Source organism: Excalfactoria chinensis, chromosome Z, assembly GCF_039878825.1.
Source record: "Excalfactoria chinensis isolate bCotChi1 chromosome Z, bCotChi1.hap2, whole genome shotgun sequence".
Taxonomy (NCBI): Eukaryota; Metazoa; Chordata; class Aves; order Galliformes; family Phasianidae; genus Excalfactoria; species Excalfactoria chinensis.
The window spans coordinates 35,333,765-35,357,675 of NC_092857.1; the positions used below are offsets into that span (position 1 = coordinate 35,333,765).

A 23,911-nucleotide genomic window follows, 5' to 3' on the forward strand; every position below is an offset into this window, starting at 1 on the left:
TTGGACAACGCTGCCAGATGTAGGTCTTGAATTTTGCATGGTGCTGTGTGCAGCCGGGAGTTGTACTTCATGAGGATTATATTTTTTCTCCTTTCTTCCCCCCCCAACTCCTTCTCCTCCCCCCCGCCCTTAATGACTTCTTTTCAGAGCAATTTTTGATGTGCTTGTGGTATCCACAAGATGGCATGCAATCTCTTTCCATATCCATAGGTTTGAGCATAACATTTGCAGTCTCCTCTCGGCAGCAAAAAGCCTTTCAAAATAGCTTGTCCGCAAAGTGTTTAAGAACCATGTGGTTGGTATTTTTGCAGAAGTCAAATTGATGACTCCTGTTTGTCAAATCCATTCTGTAAATAGTGGTATTGCTCTTCATTTTTCTTTCACTGTGATGGATTGCTGTGATTCAGCTAAAATCGAAGGCATCCCTGACACTACGCATGTTTCTTTTGCTGATGTTTGCATTAGTTCATATTTTTGAGGGGGCGATCTTATATATTTAGTATTTAGTTACCTGTACTGAAGTTTAGTAGCGTTAGTAGAGGTTTTCCACACACAAACACAAAAAGAAGTGTAACTGAATTTTAGTGGTGATCATGCCTGCTAGCACTGCCAGAAAACAAGTTTGGTAGCTCATACCTGCCTGCAATTTGAAAGGCACTATTTCATTCAGCTAGAAAGGAACTTCCTTGCTTATGCTGGATTATCTTCAACAGTTGTGGTTGTGGAAAGTTCTTAAGTATTTTTTCTCGCACATATACATACAAAAATAGAAAATGGAATAAAGAGAATAGTGTTAAGTCATCTGTATAGGCCTGTGTCGGGTTACCTGATCAAACAGAAGCTCTGAGAACTTGTTGTACCAAGCAGCATTTCATGCAATGCAGAACGTGCTCTGTTCATCATTTCATAATGGATCACATGACTTGTATCACATCACAACTTTGTGCCAGAGCCTCTGCTTCCTGCTGCAATACTCTAAAAGGGTACTTTCCTAGACACGGCTTAAGGTGATTATCCTGTTTCTTCCATGTAACACTGGGGAAAACAGCAGTGAAATATCTGCTGGATACTGGGATATTCCAGGACCATTCTGGCCAAGCTGGAAATTCTAGTTACACTGGGCTCTGGTGAAGTAGCCAGGAGGTAACTCAGAGAAAAGAGTGCACTGTAGTAAAGCTAGTAGCATTTTAACCAGCTCCTTGGAAGTTTCCATTCCCAGCATGACAAAACTCTCATTGATTCAGGAGTTCAGACCAAGGACACTGGCATGCCTTACTCTTAGTGGGCTGAAACCAGGTGATGAAATTGGAGTACAAAGTTATATACAAAACACTCTTGCAAGAGTGTCTAATAAACACACCTGCTCCAAAATTATTTGTCTGAGTTTTTGTCTGGAACAGCAGAAAGTGGGAGGTTTTCTTGTTTTTGTTTATTTATTCCATAGCTATATTGAAGTCTTTTATTCTATTTGAATAGGCCATGTTCTTCTAGAAAAAATGATGCAGATGTTCACGGTGGCTAGCATTACATGACACTAAGGGGCAGGTACTGCCAGAGTCAGCACAGACATGGTTGGTATTATCTACTATACACTTTCTGGTAATTGCAGAAAATCTGAGCAGCTACCACATACATATTGCTATCAGTGTGTGAGAGGCAAAGCTTGTTTGATTCATTACTGTTGTAATCCAGAAGTTGCAGAAATACATGTGTAGGTCTTGATGCTTTTTGGAAGTTTATATCTAGTTTTCGAGACTGTATGTGTTCAAAGGTTGCTCCCAGCTTTCATATCCTTAGTTCTATTTGTCCACTGAGCCCTCAATTGGCTTTATGAAAAAGACTACTTTCAGTGGCTTACCTGCTTTCCCTGGTCTCTGCACACCGTTTTGTGCCATGTGGGCATTTTTCACAGTAAGCACTTAAATTCGTGTACATTTTAAAGCTACTGAAGAACATAAGTTTTATTCACAGCCTTTACATGAGTTATACAGAGAGCTCTCCCTATCTGTCTGTCTTCCAAGAGCAGTTTAATATGTGCCTCCATTTAAGCAACTGTGATCCAATTAGCCCTGAACTGTAGTGAATGTCACTTGCACATATCACATACCTTTTCTTCTTTTCTCTGCAGCTATCACTAATCCAGATCAACCTGTTTGTAACGAGTTTGTCACATAGTATAGAAACAGTTGCAATCTTTTATTTAGATTTCTAACTTTCTGCAAAGTTTAAGGTACAGTTCAGACTGAGTAACTTTTTATTGCAGTCTCTAGAGAGAATCCTGCACACAGAGGCTTTGATAGCAGAAGTATTGGCATACAGGGCGAAGTATCTTAGGTAACTTCCAGTCCTAAATATAAGTAAATATATATAAGTAAATAAGATTCTTGTGGATTTTAGGGTCCACTTTCCAAAATACCTTGTATTTCTTAGCAAACAACACAGTGCTACCACAGTCAAATCTAGAAAAACAAGATTGTTCGCGTGTTTGTGAAATCATTTGGGACCTGTGTTGTCAGGAGCTATGCAATACTTTGTGGATGAATAGATGCTAGACAACTTGGAGGTTAGTTATTTCCAATCGGTATCCCTGTGCAGATGGAATGAGAGGAGGGACAACATGTTACAGGAAGAAGTTAGCTGAGATATGTTAAGAAAATCATAAGCAAATACAGCTGGGTGGGTTGTGGTTTTTCCAGTTCATTGAGTGTAACAAAACCAACCAAACAACAGCAACAAAACCACAAAAATAAATAAATAAATAAATAAAATAAAAAATAAAACAGAAATAACTATACAGAATCACAGAATCATAAACTATCCTGAGTTGCAAGGGACCCGCAAAGATCACCCATCCAGTCCAACTTTTGGCTTCACGCAGTACCACTCAAAACCCATACTTTATGTCCGAGAACATTGTCTGAACACCCCTTGAACTCCATCAGGTCATGCCCACACCCCTGGGCAGCCCATTCCATGCCCACTGCCCCCCAGTGCAGACCCTGTCCCTAACCATGCCGTTCTCTCCAGCCCTTTCGCTTTCACACAGATCAGAGCTCAGCACTGCCCCTCCGTCCCCTGTGAGGAGCAGCAGCTGCCCTGACGCCTCCCCTCAGCCTGCCCTGCTCTGGGCTGAACAGAGCTAAGGACCTCAGCTGCTTCTCTTATATCCTGCCCTCTAGACACTTCTTTATCTCTGTAGCCTCCTTTGGTTGCTTTGTAATGATTATACGGCCTTCTTCTGTTGTGGCACCCAAATGTGCACACAGTGCCAGGGGTGAGGCCACACAACACAGTGCAGAGCAGGCAGTCCCTTTTGTTGACTGGCTAGCAGTCCTGGGCCCAATGTACCTTTGGGCCTTTTGGTCATGGGGGAGCTCTGCTGACTCAGGTTTAACTTGCCATTAGCTTGCCATCAACCTCAAATCCCTTTCCATGTGGCTGCTCTCTAGCCTTTTAACCCACAGTCCATACAACTGTCCCTCCAGGGCTACTCCTTCCCAGGTGTAGAATCTGATGCTTGGTCCTGTTAAATTTGTATGGCTGGTGATTGCCTAACCTTTAATTTGTCAGATTCTCTCTGCAGAGCTTCACTGCTCTGTAGGGAATCAACATGTCCCCCAGATTTATTGTCACTCATAAACTCATTTAGTATCCATTCCAGTCTTGCATCAGGATCATTTATGACAACTTTGAAGAGAACTAATCCTAAAGTGGAACTCTACTTCAAATTTTGGTGGATCTGGATTATTTAGGATTCTGATGAGTTAGAACAAAAACAACAAAAATAAGAGGAAAGAGAGAAAAAGAGAACAAAACCCACCTAGGTATTTATTTTTAATACATTTTTCCAATCTGGAAAATACTTGTTTATTAATTTCCTCATTTTATGGGGAAGAGAGAAAGACAAGAAGCAGTAGGCTTACAGAAAATAGTAACGTCTTGTAGGAAAGAACTTCTTAGAAGGAAATCAGCTTGAGAGTGAATGAGCATGGAGATAAAAGGCTATTTGATGCTTATCGTACTTCATAATGTTTGATAACATGTTGCAAAAAGGAAGAAAGAAGAGGAGAGGAGAGGAGAGGAGAGGAGAGGAGAGGAGAGGAGAGGAGAGGAGAGGAGAGGAGAGGAGAGGAGAGGAGAGGAGAGGAGAGGAGAGGAGAGGAGAGGAGAGGAGAGGAGAGGAGAGGAGAGGAGAGGAGAGGAGAGGAGAGGAGAGGAGAGGAGAGGAGAGGAGAGGAGAGGAGAGGAGAGGAGAGGAGAGGAGAGGAGAGGAGAGGAGAGGAGAGGAGAGAGAGGAGAGATTTTCTGTCTTCACCACAAGAGCTTGTTTCATAATGACAAAATGAATGGAAAGAAGAGAAGAGAAGAGAAGAGAAGAGAAGAGAAGAGAAGAGAAGAGAAGAGAAGAGAAGAGAAGAGAAGAGAAGAGAAGAGAAGAGAAGAGAAGAGAAGAGAAGAGAAGAGAAGAGAAGAGAAGAGAAGAGAAGAGAAGAGAAGAGAAGAGAAGAGAAGAGAAGAGAAGAGAAGAGAAGAGAAAAGAGAAGAGAAGAAAAGAGAGAAAGAGAAGAAAGAGAGAAAGAGAGAAAGAGAGAAAGAGGAAGAGAAAGAGAGAAAGAGAGAAAGAGAGAAAGAGAGAAAGAGAGAAAGAGAGAAAGAGAGAAAGAGAGAAAGAGAGTAAGAGAGAAAGAGAGAAAGAGAGAAAGAGAGAAAGAGAGAAAGAGAGAAAGAGAGAAAGAGAGAAAGAAAGAAAGAAAGAAAGAAAGAAAGAAAGAAAGAAAGAAAGAAAGAAAGAAAGAAAGAAAGAAAGAAAGAAAGAAAGAAAGAAAGAAAGAAAGAAAGAAAGAAAGAAAGAGTTAGAGAGAGAGAGAAAGAGTTAGAGAGAGAGAGAGAAGAATCAGTGACCACTAGAGTCATTTATGGGTTTTATATAGAAGTGCTGGTTAGAACAGATCCCCTCTCAACATGTCATGTTGCCCCAGTGGTAGATCTGCATGTTTTATGTCCAAGAATATCCTGCTTAGGCTCTGCTTTCTATTCTCTAGATGGAAAGCCTTAATAATATTCAAGCTACAAGGGAGAAAGTCTTTCCACCTATGCAATAGTATCACAGAGATGATGAAAATAGTGTTTCTAGTGACTAATATTTCAGGGAGGAGGAAATAAAGGAAAAGCCTGACGTATTCCTTCCGTTTTGCTAATTAACAGGTTTTGAGACCATTCTCTTACATTTCTTGTGCTTATTCTCACACTAACAAATAATTGACTGAAACCAACCAACCAACCAACAACAACAGAATAGTTGACTGTGGTGAAAATTACTGATTTCTAATGGAAATCAGAATTTATAACATTACTGACATCAGCTCCATGTTCACTCAGGCAGTGCCTGCATTTGTTATAATACTGTCAGTTATACAAGGCAACCGCTTACTTCTTCATTTAACAGTCTGCATTCTGCTTCATTTTAAGAAACAGCCCTAATAATCATTCATGACTGCCCCTGCAAAGAGACCCTGCAAAGAGCACATAATTTGTCTGCAACTATATGTTGTCTTAGTACAGGAAATATTTGCACAACAGTGGGGGAAAGGTTAGCCATAATTTTCACTTTCCATTATAGGGCTGCATTACAGCTGTTGTACACATGATTCCACTGTTCCTGCAAGCAACCTGTGCCAGATCTGTCTGAGTTATGGAGTTATGTAGCTCCTGCTACATGAATCTCCCAAAAGTCACTTCATTATCACTGACCCATGCCAGTAAACCTGTCTTGATGTTGCTCTACATATTTGCAGAGTCAAGAAAGAATTAATTAAAAATTACTTCCCTCCAGTGATACAGCACCGTCAACAGCAGTACTGATTTCATAAATATGAGTAATAAACCAGAAAAAGGGCAGAATTACTTTTTACTAAATGTGTATCTTAAAGAGGTAAGGGCAAATTTAAGGTCTGTTTCCTTTGGAGTTAGTTCTTCCTCCCAAAGTGGAGCACAGTTCTTATTAGAAAGAATATTTAGAAATAACAAGCAAAAGGAAGAATTCTTTCCAATTAGTTCTTCCTAAACTGAGTCATATTTTTTTTCAATGCTCTCTCCAGTTTTTCACTCAGTGGTGTGAAACCTAGTGTGTTAATATCGCAGATGTGTCAGCTGTGCTTATGTTGGATTTAATGACATGGGAAATGCCAAACACTGGGCTACAAATGAAGAGAATACATAGTTTGGCTCAAGCTTTGAGTCTAGTATGCTACACCCAGAAGTTTCTGCTTTCTAACTGGGATTCAGCCTTATTCCATTCACTTTTGCATCACCAGTTTGTCTTACAGTATTCCTTTCAGTGTGGACCTTTGCTATAACTTCCATACAACATGATATCTGCTAGTGTCCAGCACCTTCCCTGATGGAAAATGGGGGCTGGCTGTTAGCAGTAATGTGGGAGGCTAATTCATATGCTACTGTGGTGGTTTCACACCAATGGGTGTGGGTTCTGATTTCACACTAGAAAATCTGCATTATAAAGGCTTCCCCCGCACCTCCCCTCAAAGGCTTACATTCAAGATGCATTTGTATGAGATCTTCTTCGTATTTATTTAATAAGTAGAGTTTTTCCAACTTCTGCTTGTTTCTCATTCTTTTTTTCTGGCTTCATATTTGAAAATTAAAGGCTATGGATCTTTTTACATATCTTTTCCACTTCTGAATAGTGAAAATAAATAAATAAATAAATAAATAAAATGGCTTGAGTGACTGTTATCTTTGTTGCGTCAGTTTGTACTATTACAGCTTGTTGTTTACTTGAGTATGAGTTTTTAGCATCACACTTGATTACAATATTCATTTTGTGTAATTTAGACAACGTGGGGATGAGCATGCTATGTCTGAATACTGGATGAACTCTTGGTAAATTAAAACCTGCTCCACATACTTCCTATACTGGCTTAATCTGTTTTGGTGAACACTGTCATACAGAGTACAGAGATGCCAAATAGCTGTTCAAAATATTTTAGGAGTAAAGAGAATGTCAGATACAAGGATTAAACAAAAATATGTTTCTGCATGAAAGCCTTTGAACAGGACAATGTAGGCTTTCTGAGAATGCATTACAAGTTGCTTCTCCTCGTGGTGGCAATACTCCGACTTCCTAGCAGAGCCACAGAGATGAGTTTTAAGAACGTGTCAGAAAGCTGGGACAGAAAACTATATCAAAATATTTGTTTATGACATTATTCACTAATACATTTTTACAGCATAGTGCAAACCCCAATTTTTTCCTTGAAAAACAGGCTTGCTTGTTTCTTTGTATATTTGTTCATGTATTTGAACAGACTTCTTTCTGTTGTAGATTTGTTTCACTGTTTCAAGAAGTGATCTGCAAAACTAAGATCCTCCTTGCCTTAAAAAGGTGTGGCATTCTTCAAGTGTTTTGTTCTTCTGAGGGCTAAAATTCCTTTTGGAGAAAAGTGCTCATGTGAGTTCTTGATAGAGAATTCAGCTTTCTTTCTCACAAGTTTCGCACTTGTAACTCATTATCAAGAGGTAAACAGTTCCTGCCTTTTGTTTTTTAAAATAGGTATCTACTACCACCAGCGAACTCTATACAATTGGACTGGACTCAGGAAAAGAAAGAAAAACCGGGAGAAAAAAAAAAAAAATCAGAAATCCACCAGGAATTCTGCCCTGTAGGAAGGATCAATGGAACTGTGAAAACAAATGGGGGAAAAAATTGTTTCCTTGTTTGTTCCCCTTGTTTTTGAATACTTCAGTAATTGATATATAAGTGAACTGTTGTGACATTTTATGTTTATCAAACCATACTAAGATAGAAAGTATTCTTAATCTAGAAAGGAGTCTTAGGGAAACTCCTGATTAACATCTGCCTCTGACAGACATGAGACATTCAAATGTGAAGAAAATACTTACATATAAGCCAGATTTAAACTTACAGAAATAAAAGGAGTGGTAAATTGCAGGATGTAAATAGACCAGCCTGTAATCAGGACCCCATATTTACCCTTAAGGGCGGAATAATAATGGGCTACATGACCAAACCACAAACTCCTAGGGACAGAACAATCAAGACAGATTTGGAAACGTCTGCAAAATTCAATGGGATTCATTTGAAAAGTATACTGTGAAAGACTATACAAAGCTTGCAGTAAACATCCCAGAAGTATCCATCCTTCTGATAAAAATACTACATTTCCAAGAAATTAAGTCATCTGCAAAAGCCTGTGGACAAAGATGAAACTCTTAAAAAAATAAAAATAAATTTAAAGGGTGAGCATACCTTTGCAATACAGTACACCAATACTGACTCCAACAACCATCTGTTCCACAGGTAGTTGTATCCAGTGATATTAAAACAAACAAACAAACAGAAAGGATGCTATTTATATGGTCATATTCAGCTTATATGAATATGTGGCATCCAAACTTGCTGAGGAGTCACACAGATTGTAATGAGATCACACAGTGGTGGACAACTCCCATTACAGGTTCACGTGTGCTAAATATACAAGCTAAATACAGTCTTGGAAATATGCATGTAGCAATTTTCTTTGAGAATGGAGCACCCAGTCTATTACTGAAAAAAACTCAGAGAAGTAATAGAAAATTCCAATATTCAGGTCTCCTTCAGTTTCTCAAGAATCATAGATAGGGTACTCTCATGGAGGTAGTGCACAGTTTAACTGCCCACAGGGGTAGAATGGGTCACCTTGTTTCCAGCAGGGCAAGTTTTGGCGCAACTGATATGTGATCTTTCTGTGTCATTCCCTCATGTTTTCACTCCTTTTATTGCTGAGGAGGGGAGTGAGAGTCGCCAGGTGGGACTGGCAGCCCACCAGGATGAGAGTGGTACAAGAGAGACGCTTGTTGGCCCCCATGGTGCTGCAAGAAGAGGACCCTAATTTACCTAATGTATGCTCTGTAGCCATTTTCAGCAACTCAAAGCAGCAATTCACTCCATTCCTATTTTTGATTCTGTAATTAGTACTAACTGCCAGCCAGTGTCTTGGGAGAAGTTTGTTCTAGGCTGTCTCAATCAACCTGTACAGGCCTGGTTTGTTCGTATTAAATTTATTTTAAACTAAAGTTGAATCTCAAAAAGTATGACTCAAAAAAAGAACACAAACAAACAAACAAAAAGCCCCCAAAACCCACAACAACCATGGTGAGTAACTGTAAAGGTTACTTCTAATGCGTATCACAGGAATTCTGAAGAAGTAAACATGTCCTTCCCTTCTGAGCTCTAGCCACAAGCAGAGCTCATACCTGGCGAATGAGCACTCATTCAAGCCAAAAGACACTTTGTTCCAAAGAGAACTGCTACATTGGGCTCCAGACTTTTTTTGTCAAAGAATGCTAGCCATGGGGTCTTCCTTCTGTCACCCTGCATGTTGTATTTAAGTGGTGCTGCAGAATCCAGGCACGGAAAACTCTGCTCTGGAAACTGAATATTTTTCATATGCCTTAATCTCACTGAGTAGCCAAGTACGACCATGGCTATCAAATATTCACATGCAAATGGAATTAATGCAAATAAGTCAAGATTTATGACAAAATGTTACATTTTTAATTTCCCATATTTTTACAGGTTCATTTGCGGGTTTTTTTTTTCCACTTTTGCTTATATTTTGTCACACTTTCCATCATTTCATTTAATTCCCTAATCAATACTTCCACAAATTCAAATTACATCTCTTTCTTCTTTTTATTTTGTTTCACGTCTGCCACAGAGTTGCATCTCTCAGTGGCCTATCCCATTGCAGAGGTGCATCTTGTGCATCATCACCCATGCATTCCAGCCTGAAAAACCAGGTGTGAACACACTTCATCCATTTTCTTTCGGGATCAGTTGACAGAAACTATACATGAAAGAAACCATAACCAAAACACATTCACTGCAATTTCACAAAGCTTCCATAAACAAATGATGAGTCTTTGCCAGCATGGCAAGGGATTAGCTGTTCTAAACATGTCAGTTTACTGTCTACCTGTGCAAAACTTGGAGCATAAGCTGCTTCTGAAATTCAGGTATTTATCTGAAATAACTGCTTCCAATAACGACTTTGATGCTTTCTTCCCCTTCCATTAGAAAGTGGTTTTAGAAAGTACTTTTTGTTACTGCAGTGATATGCATAATCTCTGGTTCTTTGCTCTACTTTGGTCCTACTCACCTCTTTGCTTCTGTATTTGCATGAGTAATAAAGGCAGAGGAAGTGAAAAATGATGAATGAAAACTTTTTCTCCCTGAGATTAACAGTTCACTCTCGTGAATCTAGAAGTTCACCTGCTTGTATTGCAGTGGCGCTGCAGTGCTGCTTTGCAGACACTGGAACAAAAGAACAATACTTATTTCCTCTGTAATTTCTCTTATTACTCCAACTTAAATATCTGCATGCAGAACCAACAAGGTGAGAGAGCCATCAGCTGTAATCACAGACTGTTACTGTCCTTGGGGAAAAAAAAAAATAAAAATAAGAAAAGTAGGGAATTTTGTCTCCTTACCTCCAGATTTCTCACTCCCTTGCAAATCTCTGTCACCAGCCATTGGGTTTCCTTAGAAGAGACCTTGAAATATTGCCCTCCATCAGAAGTTAAACCCTATCAATTACAGACACACTGGAAAGGTAACTTTCTTCCCCATCTGTCAGGAGAAGGGGAGGACTGCCAAATCAGCACATAGTGAGTTACACACACAACAAAAAAATATTGTATTGACAAAATGAAGAAGCAGATCGTAGGCCTTGCAGCATGTTCCCAGGCCTCTGACCTCACTGACCACCTGCAGCAGCAACTCCCACTTCACCTGCTGCTGTCTCCTAGTGCCAGCTTGGAAATCAAATCTCAGTTTCTGGTTAGTTATCAGTTTCTTGGCCCTGCTTACAAGTGCAGATGTGATGAGACCATTCAAGCATGCCTCTATCTGCCAGACCTCAAAGCACTGCAGGTAATGCTGATTTGTAGAGATTCCTAGGATTCTTCAGTACTGCAAGCACTGTGAGCTGCTGCAGGATGCAGAGTTCAGGTTTTGGGTTTTTTAGTGCGGAATATATTACTGAATTTCCTATTTTGTTTTTAAGAAGTCCTTGGATGGCTTATGATGTATTAAGAGGTTTAATCTGACATCAACATTCACATTTCACAGCCCTCCAAACCTTGTGAAATACATTTATCTTCAGGCAGACATCAGACTGCACAAGCTAATCCAAGTTTTCCTCACTCTAGACACAGCATGTCTAGACAAGGCATGCTTGCTGCAGTTTTGGAACGGGCTTCCCAGCCAGGTGGGTCTTCTTCCCTCCCAGCCCCACTCCCCTCTCTACACTGAGCTCCCTCTGACACCTTCTCCACCGCGGCTGGCTCGACAGAGCCCCACTCAGCACGGCAGGACGTGGCCGGCAGACGCCGCTCCAAGAGCGCGGCTCTGGGGTGCGCCCGCTCCCGGTCACCCTGCAGCCGCCCCCAGCGCAGACCCCGGAGCTGCGGGCCATTACTGGTGCGGCCGGACGGCGGACTCCTAACTCGGAGTTGAACGTCGTCGACGCGGGCAGAGGAAGCCTGACATAAGAAGTACAAAATCCTCTGCGGGGAAGCTGCTCGGAACCGTCGGGGGGAGCCAACGAGGGGGCGGGCGGACAGACGGACGGACGCCATTCATTGCCGGGCCGAGCGGTTGTGAGGGGAAGTGTTGCAGGGGGCGGTGTGGGGCGGCACAGCGCTGCTGGCCGCTGGGGTAAGCGCCGGGCTCCAGGACCGCAGCAGGAGCGCCGCGCAGAGACACGCGGAGCCGCGCCGGGAGCGTGGCGGCAGCAGCGCAGGTGGGTGAGCGGGAGAGCGGCAGCGGTGCGGGGCGAGCTGCTCACAGCCCCGAGGTGTCCGGGGATCCCGGGCAGGTGTGGCTCTAGAGGGCAGGAGAGGCGCAGCTGCTGTGTGCCCCACTCCTCATCCTTCTGCTCCAAGCTCTCCTTTCTTCCCCTCATTTTTCTTTCTTCTCCTCTAATTTCTTTTCTTCTCTCTACTTCTCCGCTTGTAACTTTTTTCTCTGTTTCTTTCTCTCCTTTATTTTTTATTTTTATTTTTTCCTATTATTTCATTAACGTCTTCCTTTCTCCTTCCTTTCTTTCCTTTCTCTCTTCTTTTTGGACTCCTCTGCTCATCTTCCTGTTACTTTTTTCTTTCATTTCTACCTTTTTTTTCCTCTTTTTTTCTTTATTTTTCTTTTATTTTTTTATTCTCTCGTTCTTTCTGTCTTTCTGACTCCCCCTCTGCCTTTTCCCCATGGCCCCACCATGGGATGCAGAGCAGCCCAAAGCAGACTGCTGGCCTTGGGTTGCTGGGTTGGCATCACATCTGTTGGTGTGGTGGGAACATCTTATGCTCCTGAGGAATTGCAGTCCAAGGATGTGGCTTTTCTTAATTTGCTAGAACTGGGAAAACCCTGAAGAAACACGATTTTCATTTATTTATTTATTTTGGAATAGCAATCTGTTTAGAAGGTTGTAAATAGTCTTCTGTGACCCAGGTTGGGTGGGAGAGCTCAGAATTCTGACAGAAGGCTCAGTTGAGCTCTGGAATTTTGCTCCCTTTCAGGGCTGCTTAGAAAAGTAGACTTCTTTGTGGGAAAGAGGAGGAGTGGCAGCACCAGGGAATTGCCATTTGGGGGCCTGCAGTTTTAAGTTTCTTTTTTAGTGGACTATGATGTAGGTTACTGTAGAGCTGGCAGATGACAGCCCTCGGGAGGCAGAATAAGAGGAATCTAACATTTCAGTCTTTTGACTTCAACTTGAAAATTGTTGAGAAAAATAATACAATATTAGGAGCTCAGGTAGGAGCTCAGCTACAGTGGTACATTGGTTTTGAAAGTAGGTGTATACAGTAGAAAATAATGCTCTTTTGATCCACAACTCTGCCTACAGTAAACATCAGTAAGCTGTATTAATCTCTTCCATATGAATCTGAATTGTCTAGGGCAATACTCCTTTCTGGAAGCTACAAGAGCCAAAACTTACTTAAAAAATGTGAATACCTTTGCCAAGGATGTACTCCTTTTTTTTATAAAATGCACTGGGGAATATACATGCTAAAGATCTACAGTCTGCTCTGCTGAAAATGCAACCATTTGCTGAGCAAAATCCTGTTCTCTGTGTCTTTTACTGCCACAGAAAAGCTGCTACTAGTTGTATGAAGAGATTCAATTTTGTTTTCCTGATAATTTTCTCCTGGCTTTCCTTTGAAGCCTGACACAACCTGATAGGTCCTCCACTTATGTTTGTTCAGAAGTTCCTGGGAGAGCACTATAAAATATAGTTTGTAGTGCTTTTATCTTTTTGTGTGTTTTGCAGTGGATTCTACTTTCTAGGTAGTATCTGGCCTTTGAGAACAAAGAATTGCATTATTATTTTTTTATCTGTATTCTTGTGTAGAGTTGCCTTTCAGGTCAGATTAAACTCATCTCACCTGAAGTGAACAGTAGGGGTGAAAAAACATACAGTACCTTTATAGCTGTGGTCTAAGACTAGGAAATGCTATTTTTCTGCCTTGCACAATAGAGCTAAATCTGTGCACCAGAGCATGATGCTGATCCACATTAGTGCTGCAGCTATCAGAGATCTCTTATTTTCAAGGGATGCTTGTTGCTGCTGGTGCTGCTAATGAAATGTGGCTGTGTGCATTGCCTTTGGAATAGGGCTAAGAAAATCTCCTCTGAATAATATTATAAGTGTTGTTTTTGAAGAAGGATGAAAGTACTCAAAAGTTTGATAACTTCTTCCCTCCCCTTTTAGATGCAGGTTAGGTTTAACAGGTGGTAATGCCTTCCCAGTAACAGCATCTGCCAGCTTGCTCCATCCTGAAACACGGCATTTTCACAAGGGAGCCATTAGCAAGCGCTGTAGGCGGGCACAAGGACTGCAGACCTGCTCAGCTTTAGGGACAGTTATAGCTTCTGCTTTAAGGTGAAAAAATGAAAGAAATATACATTTCACTTCAGGGCAGCCAACATGGAGTACAATGCATTTCCACAGTGTGTTAAACCGGGCAATGTAAGATTGTGTGACATTTGTGGGTTTTTTTTGTTGGGATTTGTGAGTGTACTTCTGTGTCAGCTACCTTGAGGTAAAACATATTTTTTTCATCCAGTATTAACAGTCTTAGACTCACTGAAAGTCTTTGTGTGGGGAAAATGACTTTTCTTTGTTTAGTTGTGCTCAGTGAACACATACGGAAATCAGACTTAGAACTCTGTACTGGACAAGATATACATGACAAGAGATTAATAGAAAGTTTACCAGATGTTATATCTTTTTTTTTCTACACCATTTCATACACTCAGTGTCAGTTTGTGCAAGTTTAACCATTTTCTGTTTGTTTTAAGAGGTCGTTTTTAGATTGCCAGATGCCTGACATTCGAACATAAAATCTCAAAGTAATTGTGCTTTTGAATTTATTTTCACCAATTTTTATTTTTGTTCATTTTTTTTCTTTCTGAGAAGCAGCCTTTGCTTCCATTTACTCTCAGTATTCAGTGTCTGGGTAGTGGTAGGTGTAGCAATGTCTGTAAAACTGCCTTCTAAGCTAACAAAGCACTAGAAATTGCCATTTTTATCTATAGAAAAGAAATGCCGTTTTTGTGTTTTGTTTTCTTTTTCGCTTTTTTCTCTCCTTTTTTTTTTTTTAATGTCTTACAAATATCTCTTAAAGAAAACAAAACAAAAAAACACTAAAAAGCCCGTGTTTTGCACAGTATTGTTAATATTGTTAATGACTCTGCACCCATATGCAGCTCCAAGCTGCCTGAGCATGACTACCAGTGTTCAGGTCTTATCCCACACAGTCTGACAGTGGCCCAAACGCTCTACTTCTGACCAGTGCTTTGTTTTTATTCTTCTATTTTTTTCTTTTTCCATACGACTGAAAACTAATGGAATAAGCATGTGGGTGTTCATTCAGTTATGGGCAGATCTGCACTTAAGGTCACACTGTTTGATACCATGGAAATGCTGAGTAAATGTGTCTCCACTGTGTGTAGCACAGGCCTTCCAATAACCCCACATCTAAGCAGTTTGTCCTTGGGCATGTTGGTGTTCATGCAAGCCTGCTTATGGTGTTAAAAATCACTTCCTCTTCAGAACAAGTGCTCTGCATAATTGCGTCTAAATGGAAGCAGGTTAATTGCGAAAAACCTATTGCAGGGCATGCATGCTTTGATGCATGGTAGGTATGCCCTGTTAAAACTCAAGGACTTTTCTGTAAGTGGAGTACCTCCTGCTGAAGTGTCACAAAGTAGTTGCATAGTTTCTGTTGGGCTGACCTTAGAGGTCTTTTCCAACCACCATCATTGTATGATTCTATGTCTCGGGTGGAACTTGAGTGGGAGAAGTGAAGAGCAAAGGGCCAGATGACATCACTTCTGTGCTGTTCTGATGGGCAACTCATTTCTCTTTGTATCTCCTTCCCCTCCTATTGAAGCAAAAAAAAAGGAAAAAAATTAGTCAGTTCTGCCCCTGACTCCCCACCCATCAAAAGGATTACTTGTTTTGTGGCCCATCCCAAGCGCCACTTCAGAAATGGGTGTACTCAGCAATACATTTTCCACTCAGCTTACTTCAGAAGGTTTCCACAAAAAGAAAAACTCCAATCAATCGTGACTGCACTTAGGATTGTAGTGCAGCTGCCAGAAAGATTTCAAACACCTGAAGTAAGTCTAGGATGGAAAGCTGACTCATCTGGGGACATAAAACTAGAGGCACGTGTTGTGTTTGTGCTTCTGGGATCTCCAGAGAGCTGTATGCCAGAAGCAACTGGATGTATGTCACTGAAGTAATTACAGGTTGGGAAGCACCCATATCTGCTTCCTCTAGCTGTCTTTAGAGCAGGGAGAATTCCCCCTGTGGCGCAAGTGGCAGAAATGCCGCTCTGCTACACAGAAGGCTCGAATCCCGGGAGCTGGACTCGATGATCTCTGAGGTCCCTTCCAACTCGCACAATACTGTGATACTGTGTGTGAGAACAGGAGGAGGGGTGGAGAGCAGAAGTGAGGGACATCCTACCTCAGCAGCCTGGGAAATCTGTGACAAGCACTAAGGCCTTACGGATGGGTACAAAGGACCAGAAAGGTCCTTGTGTGCTCAATGTGTAGCTGATTTTGGTCTCCTACCATCCTCTGTGGTGATACCCAGATCTTAGCTCCTTCCTTCCACACTTCAAGTACCCCAGAGTAAGATCTTACTCTCTCCTTAGATCCTTCCTGTGCTTCTGGTGCTGGTACTGGCACGTGGTGTGTTTTGGAGACTTCTGTTTCATTGCTGGGTTGATGTTTAACATCACAAGCCATTTTATTTTTTGTCCTCTGTGCCACCAGACCTTGTCATCAAGAGAAGGGTCTGTGTACCATTTCATAGCAGGTTCTACTTGCTTTTTCTAAAATACAAAAAGCAGTAATAATTATAAGCATAAAAATATGTATCAATATCTTAAATACTATATATATATATATATGCTTATATGCTTATATATATATATATATATATATATATAGTTAGCATTTGGTTTCAGTTTGATTTCTAAGCTATGTGTTGCCTTATTAAATCGGTTGTGGAGAGGGAGGCCCTGTGATGCAGAACTGGCAATCTGTGTGCTGTGTTCTTGGTTGGCAACAAGGCTTAACAATGCAGTGCTTAACAAAGCCACACACACTCTTACACTCCCATGGGGGGGATGCAGAATGGTGCCTTGTGCAGACCTCCGCATGCTTTCCGGAGTAGCAACTGTGTAGCTGCTGAAAAATGAGTAAGATAGGAGTCAAAGGACTGTAATTTGGGCAAAATGAATATTCCCCAAGAGCGATTCCACCCTGATGTGAATGTGATTAGAGGCAGCTCTTGCTTTTAACCTAGTTTGGGGAAAAACAAGCCTCCTACTCTCAACCTTATTATTAGTCAAACATGAAAGCCTGAGTCCAAACCAGGAGCCTGAGTTTGCAGGTACTGTGATCAGCTAGATCTCCGAAACCCTGCCGTTAAGGTAGGCTTTTCAAAACTCCCTTGTCCAGGTCTCATGTACTGTGTTGCCTTTGTTCCTCCTTAACCCCCTCCCCCTTTTTAAGGATGGAGTTTCATAATCAACTTGTTACTTCATTAGGTGTGCAGCTGAGGTGTGGTTCTTCTTCATTCCTCCCTGTATTGATGTCTTCCTGGGGTGGGGGCAGGCCAGGGCTGTCAAGACTCTTGGGCCCTGCCAGTGGGCAGCAGGAACCTGCATAAGGCTAGGCTGATCAGACCTGCTCTTACATCAAGGTGAGTGAGGAGCTGCTGGGTATGGATAGCCCATATAGTACAGGCAGGAAGGGACTGCACCTTACCCCAGAAGCAATTTGTGTCAGATGAATCCTACTGTGAAACCACAGCTAAAGGGGTCTGCTGTGCTGGTAGCAGAGGGCTGGGCTTGCTGTTGCTGGGCTCAGGCTTGGCACCTCCATGGCTGCTGGCAGGGCTGGTATAGCATCATGGTGCTTGTTCTGCACCATCCCAAAATCCCCCTTGCATAAGTGGTGCCGCACAGTGCAGGTACTGTGGTCCTACTGGCCGTGCTGCCATTAGCTGCTGCAGCTCCAAGCCAGCAGTCTGCAGAAAATGTTTAAAGGAGCTTCTGGTGTCCCTCAGAGCTGAGCTATAATCTTATTAAGAGTGGTTGGGTTGGTTCTTGAAGTGTAAGGGGGAGGGCGGGGAGGTTGGTGATTTTTTATTTTTTTTTTTATTTATTCTTATTGAAGACTTACATTTCTTGTGGGATTTTATGTTTGCTTTTAAGGGTGGGTGAAGATATACTTATCTGAAATCACTTGCTGAGTAGGGCTAAAAGAGCGCTGCCTGTGGTTGCAGCCTTTCCCTGGTGAGGGTTATTCCCAGTTCTCTGCACTTGCACAAATGCCCATACAGTCTCTTTCTGACTTGTTTCAGTTAGTAATTCTGGTTTTGTTAGCAGTTATATAGTAACCAGGTAAACGCTTCACTAACAAAGCCAGATTGCTTTTTACAGTAGCACTTTTACACTAATATAAAAATGTGATCTGAACTTCCTCTTCCCAAAATATCTCGCAGACTGGCAGGGAATGAATCATTGTTTCGCAGAAGAGCAGATGCAGCTGATCCAACCGATGTGCCCTCACAGAACAGGTGTCAGAAGAGAAGTCTGAAACTATGCACAGTAATATCTCTTCTCAGACATCTATGTGAATGTCCAATAGTCTGTAGTAAATACCAAGCTGTAATGACCTGGTGCATTCTGTTTAGTTGTATTTTACTCTTTCTACATGGCACTGAAGAGTAACTTTGGCAGGAAGCAGTGATGCAGGCAGCTAACCTTTCTACCAACTCCTCCAACACTAGCAACTGCTGTAAGTTTCCCTTTTGATTGACAGTTACATCAAAAACACAAGCTCGAATGTAGATGAAATGTAGAAGATTGAAGTGGGTCAATGTCAGCGTTTTATAGGCTGGTTTGGCCCGGTTCCATGACCAGTGGGGTGGAGGGATTTCGCAAAATCGGTGCTTCCAGAAGAGGGAAATAGGGGACCCCAAAATAATTTAAAACAGCAGCAATGATCTGAGGAGAAACAAACTGATTTACTAATTATGATATCGGAATGCAAGATAACAGACTATAGTACAATATAATTAGAATTGAAGCTAATAAATCAAATATAATGAGAGAGTATCTGAAAGCTGTAGGCCTTACAGTAATATTGAAGTGATGCGTGCAGTTGGGATGAGTAGCAGCCAGGAGAGGCGAATGGTGTCCTCTGCAAACCTACTGAGGGTGCATTCAATCCCCTTCCTTTATTAATTTCATGTGTTATGAATGTTATTTTTGTTGGGTCAGATATGCCAGTCAGAACTGGAAGAATGTCAAGTAAGCAAGTGTGCAGTAAGTTATAAGGCACATAAAAAGTTACTCTAAACTGTTTGATGCTAGATCACAATCTAACTTTCATGATTATGGAATTTCCCTCCTCCCTTCCCCACTCTCCTCTCCTCTCCTCTCCTCTCCTCTCCTCTCCTCTCCTCTCCTCTCCTCTCCTCTCCTCTCCTCTCCTCTCCTCTCCTCTCCTCTCCTCTCCTCTCCTCTCCTCTCCTCTCCTCTCCTCTCCTCTCCTCTCCTCTCCTCTCCTCTCCTCTCCTCTCCTCTCCTCTCCTCTCCTCTCCTCTCCTCTCCTCTCCTCTCCTCTCCTCTCCTCTCCTCTCCTCTCCTCTCCTCTCCTCTCCTCTCCTCTCCTCTCCTCTCCTCTCCTCTCCTCTTTTAAATTAAAGTTCAAAGTGTAAGACTGAGTGCTTAGATACTTTCAGCTGCAATTGTACGCAGGTTCACTTATTTACTTACATTAAGAGTTTAAATGTTAGTTCTTCCAGTCTGACATCACTGCACACCTGAAACCGACTTGTTACAAATATCCACCTTCCTGGTTATAGTACTGACTGAAAATATTGCTGATCCTTATTGCTGTGCTAGACATTTGTGCAGTGCTCTGCACTGTCCATCCACCTTCTCCACCTGGATCAATTCCCCCAGTCATTTTGCAATGTGGGCACAACCATGGACCCAAAGTGCAGCACATTCCAGTGGCATTATTGCTGTCAAAAAGCTCTGTAGTATTGGATCTCAGGTTTTTACACATACATTTTGAGTTCAAATCAAGTTGAAATCCACAGCTTGAGAATTAAAAGCTAAAGTAATACTGGGATACCATACAGAAAAGAGGAAAAAACAAAACAAAACAAAAACAAAAAACTTATGCCAAGCTTATAGTAAAGCTGTAAAGGGGATACTGTTCACTCTTCCTTAAACAAATATTCTTATCAATTATTTTGGGAAGCAGTTACTCTTAAGAGCTGGAGAAAAAAGAGCACAGAAAAAAAAGCATATCAAAAGTAATAAAAACTAAAGGAGTTATGTAACTCTCCAGTCTGAGAATGTCGTGAACTCTAACCTGCAGACCAAAATGTTGGGGCATGTTTGCTATGTGTTATGCTGTTTTTTTCCTTAGCTTGAAATTCTGACCTGCACTGGATTATTCAGATAACAAATTTGTTATCAGGAAAAGCATTTGTGTAAATTGTTTAAGAATGCCCTGGCTTTGAGCAGTCTTTGAAGTGGCACTTAGGTTTAAAAAAAAGAACAGCATCTAGTCCTTTGACACTTCAAGATTGCAGTGGTGCAATCTTCAAGAGGTGCTGGCAGAACAAAAGTGTTTCAGCACTGTATGAACAGCAGTGGGACCAACAAAAATAATGTATCGTTTCTTGGTGAAGAGGAAGATAGGATTGGCAAGTCATAAATCTTGATGCAAGTCAGCTTTGCAGTGTGTGTTTTAACATCAAAAGCAACATCTCAGTAGTAAAAATGGAGAGTGTCTAGGCAATGGTAATGCAGCACAAAGAGGGGCAGGAGCTTAACACAAATTAGCTTTAGAGATGTGCAGTAACTACTGCCTTTTTACCTTGAAAAGGTACTTCAGCAGTTCAGCTACAGGACCTTTCACAAAACTGAGGAACTGTGCTTTACTAATTTCTTTCTCCTCTTTCCATCATCTCTTTCCTAATAGTATTTCTAAGATCGAGGATGTTGGAGAGAGTGCACCTCGCGTAAAAGTCTTGAAGTCTTCTATGACTGTCTCCCCACTGAAGAGAAGGATCATCAATAGCATTCAATAGCATCTAGGAAGTTACTGGTAAGTTAAAGTTGATACAGATGCGATCTGTATCACTGCTAAGCTGGATGTGAAATGCTCTTGTTTCCTTCTGAAGATGAATTAACATCAAACACTTGCTTGTCAGCAACAAATCTGACTTACTGGACTTAATTTTGTCAGATGCAGTCAAACATGCTCTGTCCTCTTTCAAAACTTACATCTCTATCCTGAGTGCTACAGCTGATAAAAGATAGGAAATAATGTGACATGAAAGCTGCATTTTCACTCTTTTCCCTTTTTATTGAAAATAATAATAATAAATAATAATTTCTCATCTTCAATAAAAAAATGTTTGTTTGAAGTATTTGCTCTTTACAGTCTGTGAATAGCAATGCCACTCTTATCCCTTTATCTGTTAAAGAAATCTTAGTAACAGCAGTGATTATGACATTTCATTTTATTTTAGGACTTTTCCTTCCATCTCTTTGACAAATGCTCCAAGTTCCCAAAAACCACAAACTGTTTTTTCTGAAGTTATTGAGGCTGATACAAGCAGAGTGGAAGGCTATTTTCTGTAGTCCTGCAAAGCTACCTGGCGTTTGAAATGCTGAAAAGGAAACTACGCTTTTTCCACAGCTCACGCTTCAGACTTTTCTTGGGGCTAACTCTGATTTTAGTAATCATTTCAGTTCTGAAAGTTAACCAGAAAGCAAACCTCATAAATCGAAGACATCTAGAGCTGACAAAGGAAGACCCTATTGGTGATGTGAACTGCACCAAGATACTGGAGGGTGATATGGAAGAAATTCAAAAGGTAAAGCTTGAGACATTATCAGTGTCATTTAAGAAACGTCCCAAGCTAACAACCAGTGACTATATTAACATGACAACAGACTGTGCCTCTTTCACCAAGATGAGGAAATACATTATGGAACCTCTCAGCAACGAAGAAGCAGAATTTCCGATTGCTTACTCAATAGTGGTTTATCACAAAATTGAGATGCTTGACAGACTTCTGAGATCAATCTATGCTCCTCAGAATTTTTACTGCATCCATGTTGACAGAAAATCTCCAGAATCTTTTTTTACAGCCGTGAAAGGAATAGTTTCCTGTTTTGATAATGTCTTCATATCCAGCCAGTTAGAGAGTGTTGTGTATGCTTCATGGAGCAGGGTGCAGGCAGATATTAACTGCATGAAAGATCTCTATAGAAGAAGTTCAAACTGGAAATATCTAATAAATCTCTGTGGCATGGACTTTCCTATCAAGACCAACCAGGAAATAGTAGAGAAATTAAAAGCTCTTAAAGGTGAAAACAGCTTGGAAACAGAAAAAATGCCTGTTTATAAAGAAGTAAGGTGGAAAAAACACTATGAGATCGTTGATGGTAAAGTGAAAAACACAGGTATAGACAAACAACTACCGCCTCTCAGTACTCCAATTTTTTCTGGCAGTGCCTACTTTGTAGTTAGCAGAAGATTTGTAGAATATGTATTAGAAAATAGAAAAATCCTCAAATTTATTGAGTGGGCAAAAGACACTTACAGCCCTGATGAGTACCTATGGGCAACGATTCAGAGAATCCCCGACGTCCCAGGTGCTGTTTCTTCTAGTGACAAGTATGATGTTTCTGACATGAATGCACTGGCCAGGTTTGTCAAGTGGCAGTACTTTGAAGGAGATGTGTCTAAAGGTGCACCCTACCCACCATGCAGTGGAGTTCATGTTCGATCTGTCTGTGTGTTTGGGGTAGGAGACCTGAACTGGATGCTGCGAAACCACCACTTCTTTGCTAATAAGTTTGATACTGACGTTGATCCTTTTGCAGTGAAATGTTTGGAAGGGTATTTGCGACACAAAGCTTTGTATCTGCAAAAGAAGTGAAATACTGCATGCTCCAGTTATGAAACACAGGTCCAAATAACATACTGCTGTAAATTTTTACAGGCAACACTGGTGGTGGTGGTGGTGGTGGTGATGGGAATGATGGTTATGACGATGCTGGTATAGTGATGATGTGGCCCTTCTTTGTATATTGACAAGGAGGAGAGAAGACATATGTCAAATGAGGATGAGAATGCCTTATTTTGCACACCGGGGCTTGGAACTTGGGTACAGAATCACAGAGAGTAGTGTTTGGAAGCTCAACTAATTTGAATATTTATTAACTCAATATGTGTTACGGTATAATTAGAGGGCTTCCTGGGGTTAAACTGTTTGTTGAATGCCTGGAAAATGAATGTTGCTTATGATTATTTCTGAGCTGTTGGTATTTTTTCTCAAGAATTTAATGCTAGCTGAAAAGAAGTGAGGAGAAATAGGGAAAAGCAGCAGCTGGTCTGCATGAAGTTCATGTTGAGTGCTGGAAGATCTCAGGAACTTAACAATGAATTGATTTGAAAACGAAACAAAAGGGGATATATAAAGCCAAAGCTCATCACTTAACTTAAATATGACTGCTGCAGTTCTGCAGTGTGTAATTCTTAGTCCTTCTGGAAATTTTCAGCGAGGAATATTAAGGACTCGTATTTCTATTTTTGTAACAAAACCTTGCTTTTGTACTCTTAAGCCCTCCCTGGTAATGTGATAAGAAGTTTATATATTAGTTCCTAGTTATATCTTCTCAGGGAAACTTCAGTTTTGTGCCTGATAAGAGTTGTAATTTTACACTTACTGTACCACGAGCCTTGCTTTTGGAACCAAAATTGACTCAAAAGGTCGCTCTCAAAAACTTAAAAGAATTGCAGCAATGTCTAAATGTTACTGATTCAACTGCTGATTTTCACTTTCTGTTAAGTTCAACTTGCATTCCAGGCAATTTTAACACCAGCTATGAGTAAATAAAGCTATTTTTCTGAATGATATTGTCTCTTCCTACAATGAAATTCCTTCCGAAAGCAGTGCAGGTAATTGTGTTCTGGGAGATGAGCACAGGAGGGAAATACTCTGTGGCGACCCAAGTTTTCTTCCCCACCCTTTGGCTTTCAGACAAGAATGATCTTAACAAACATCAGTACTTCACCACCTCTGTACAAGCTACAGCAAGGAGGAACTTCACTGTGCAGTCAAGGCAAATGTCAGGAAGCTTCATTTTCAATTGATTTCTTTTAAGAATTTTTACCTAAAGTTGAACTGTGGAAATAGCTTTTATGACACTATGGCTCACAGTTCAAAAGGGATGGAAAAGATGATAGTGAAGTTCCCAGCACAGTATGGATGTA

The 23,911-nt window shown here is 41.1% G+C and overlaps 1 protein-coding gene across 1 annotated transcript; it reads left to right on the forward strand.

Moving 5' to 3' along the window:
• Window positions 1-11,684: 11,684 nt before the first annotated feature.
• On the forward strand, window positions 11,685-23,551 carry GCNT1 (glucosaminyl (N-acetyl) transferase 1). Its single transcript, XM_072359962.1, has 3 exons — window positions 11,685-11,822; window positions 20,603-20,728; window positions 21,156-23,551. Exon 3 carries the CDS (start codon window positions 21,294-21,296, stop codon window positions 22,572-22,574), a length of 1,281 nt encoding a protein of 426 aa, XP_072216063.1. The 5' UTR covers window positions 11,685-11,822; window positions 20,603-20,728; window positions 21,156-21,293; the 3' UTR covers window positions 22,575-23,551.
• Window positions 23,552-23,911: the final 360 nt, after the last annotated feature.

Coding starts and splice junctions, on each gene's coding strand:
- GCNT1 (XM_072359962.1), top strand. CDS start 21,294: ATGCTGAAAAGGAAACTACGCTTTTTCCACAGCTCACGCTTCAGACTT.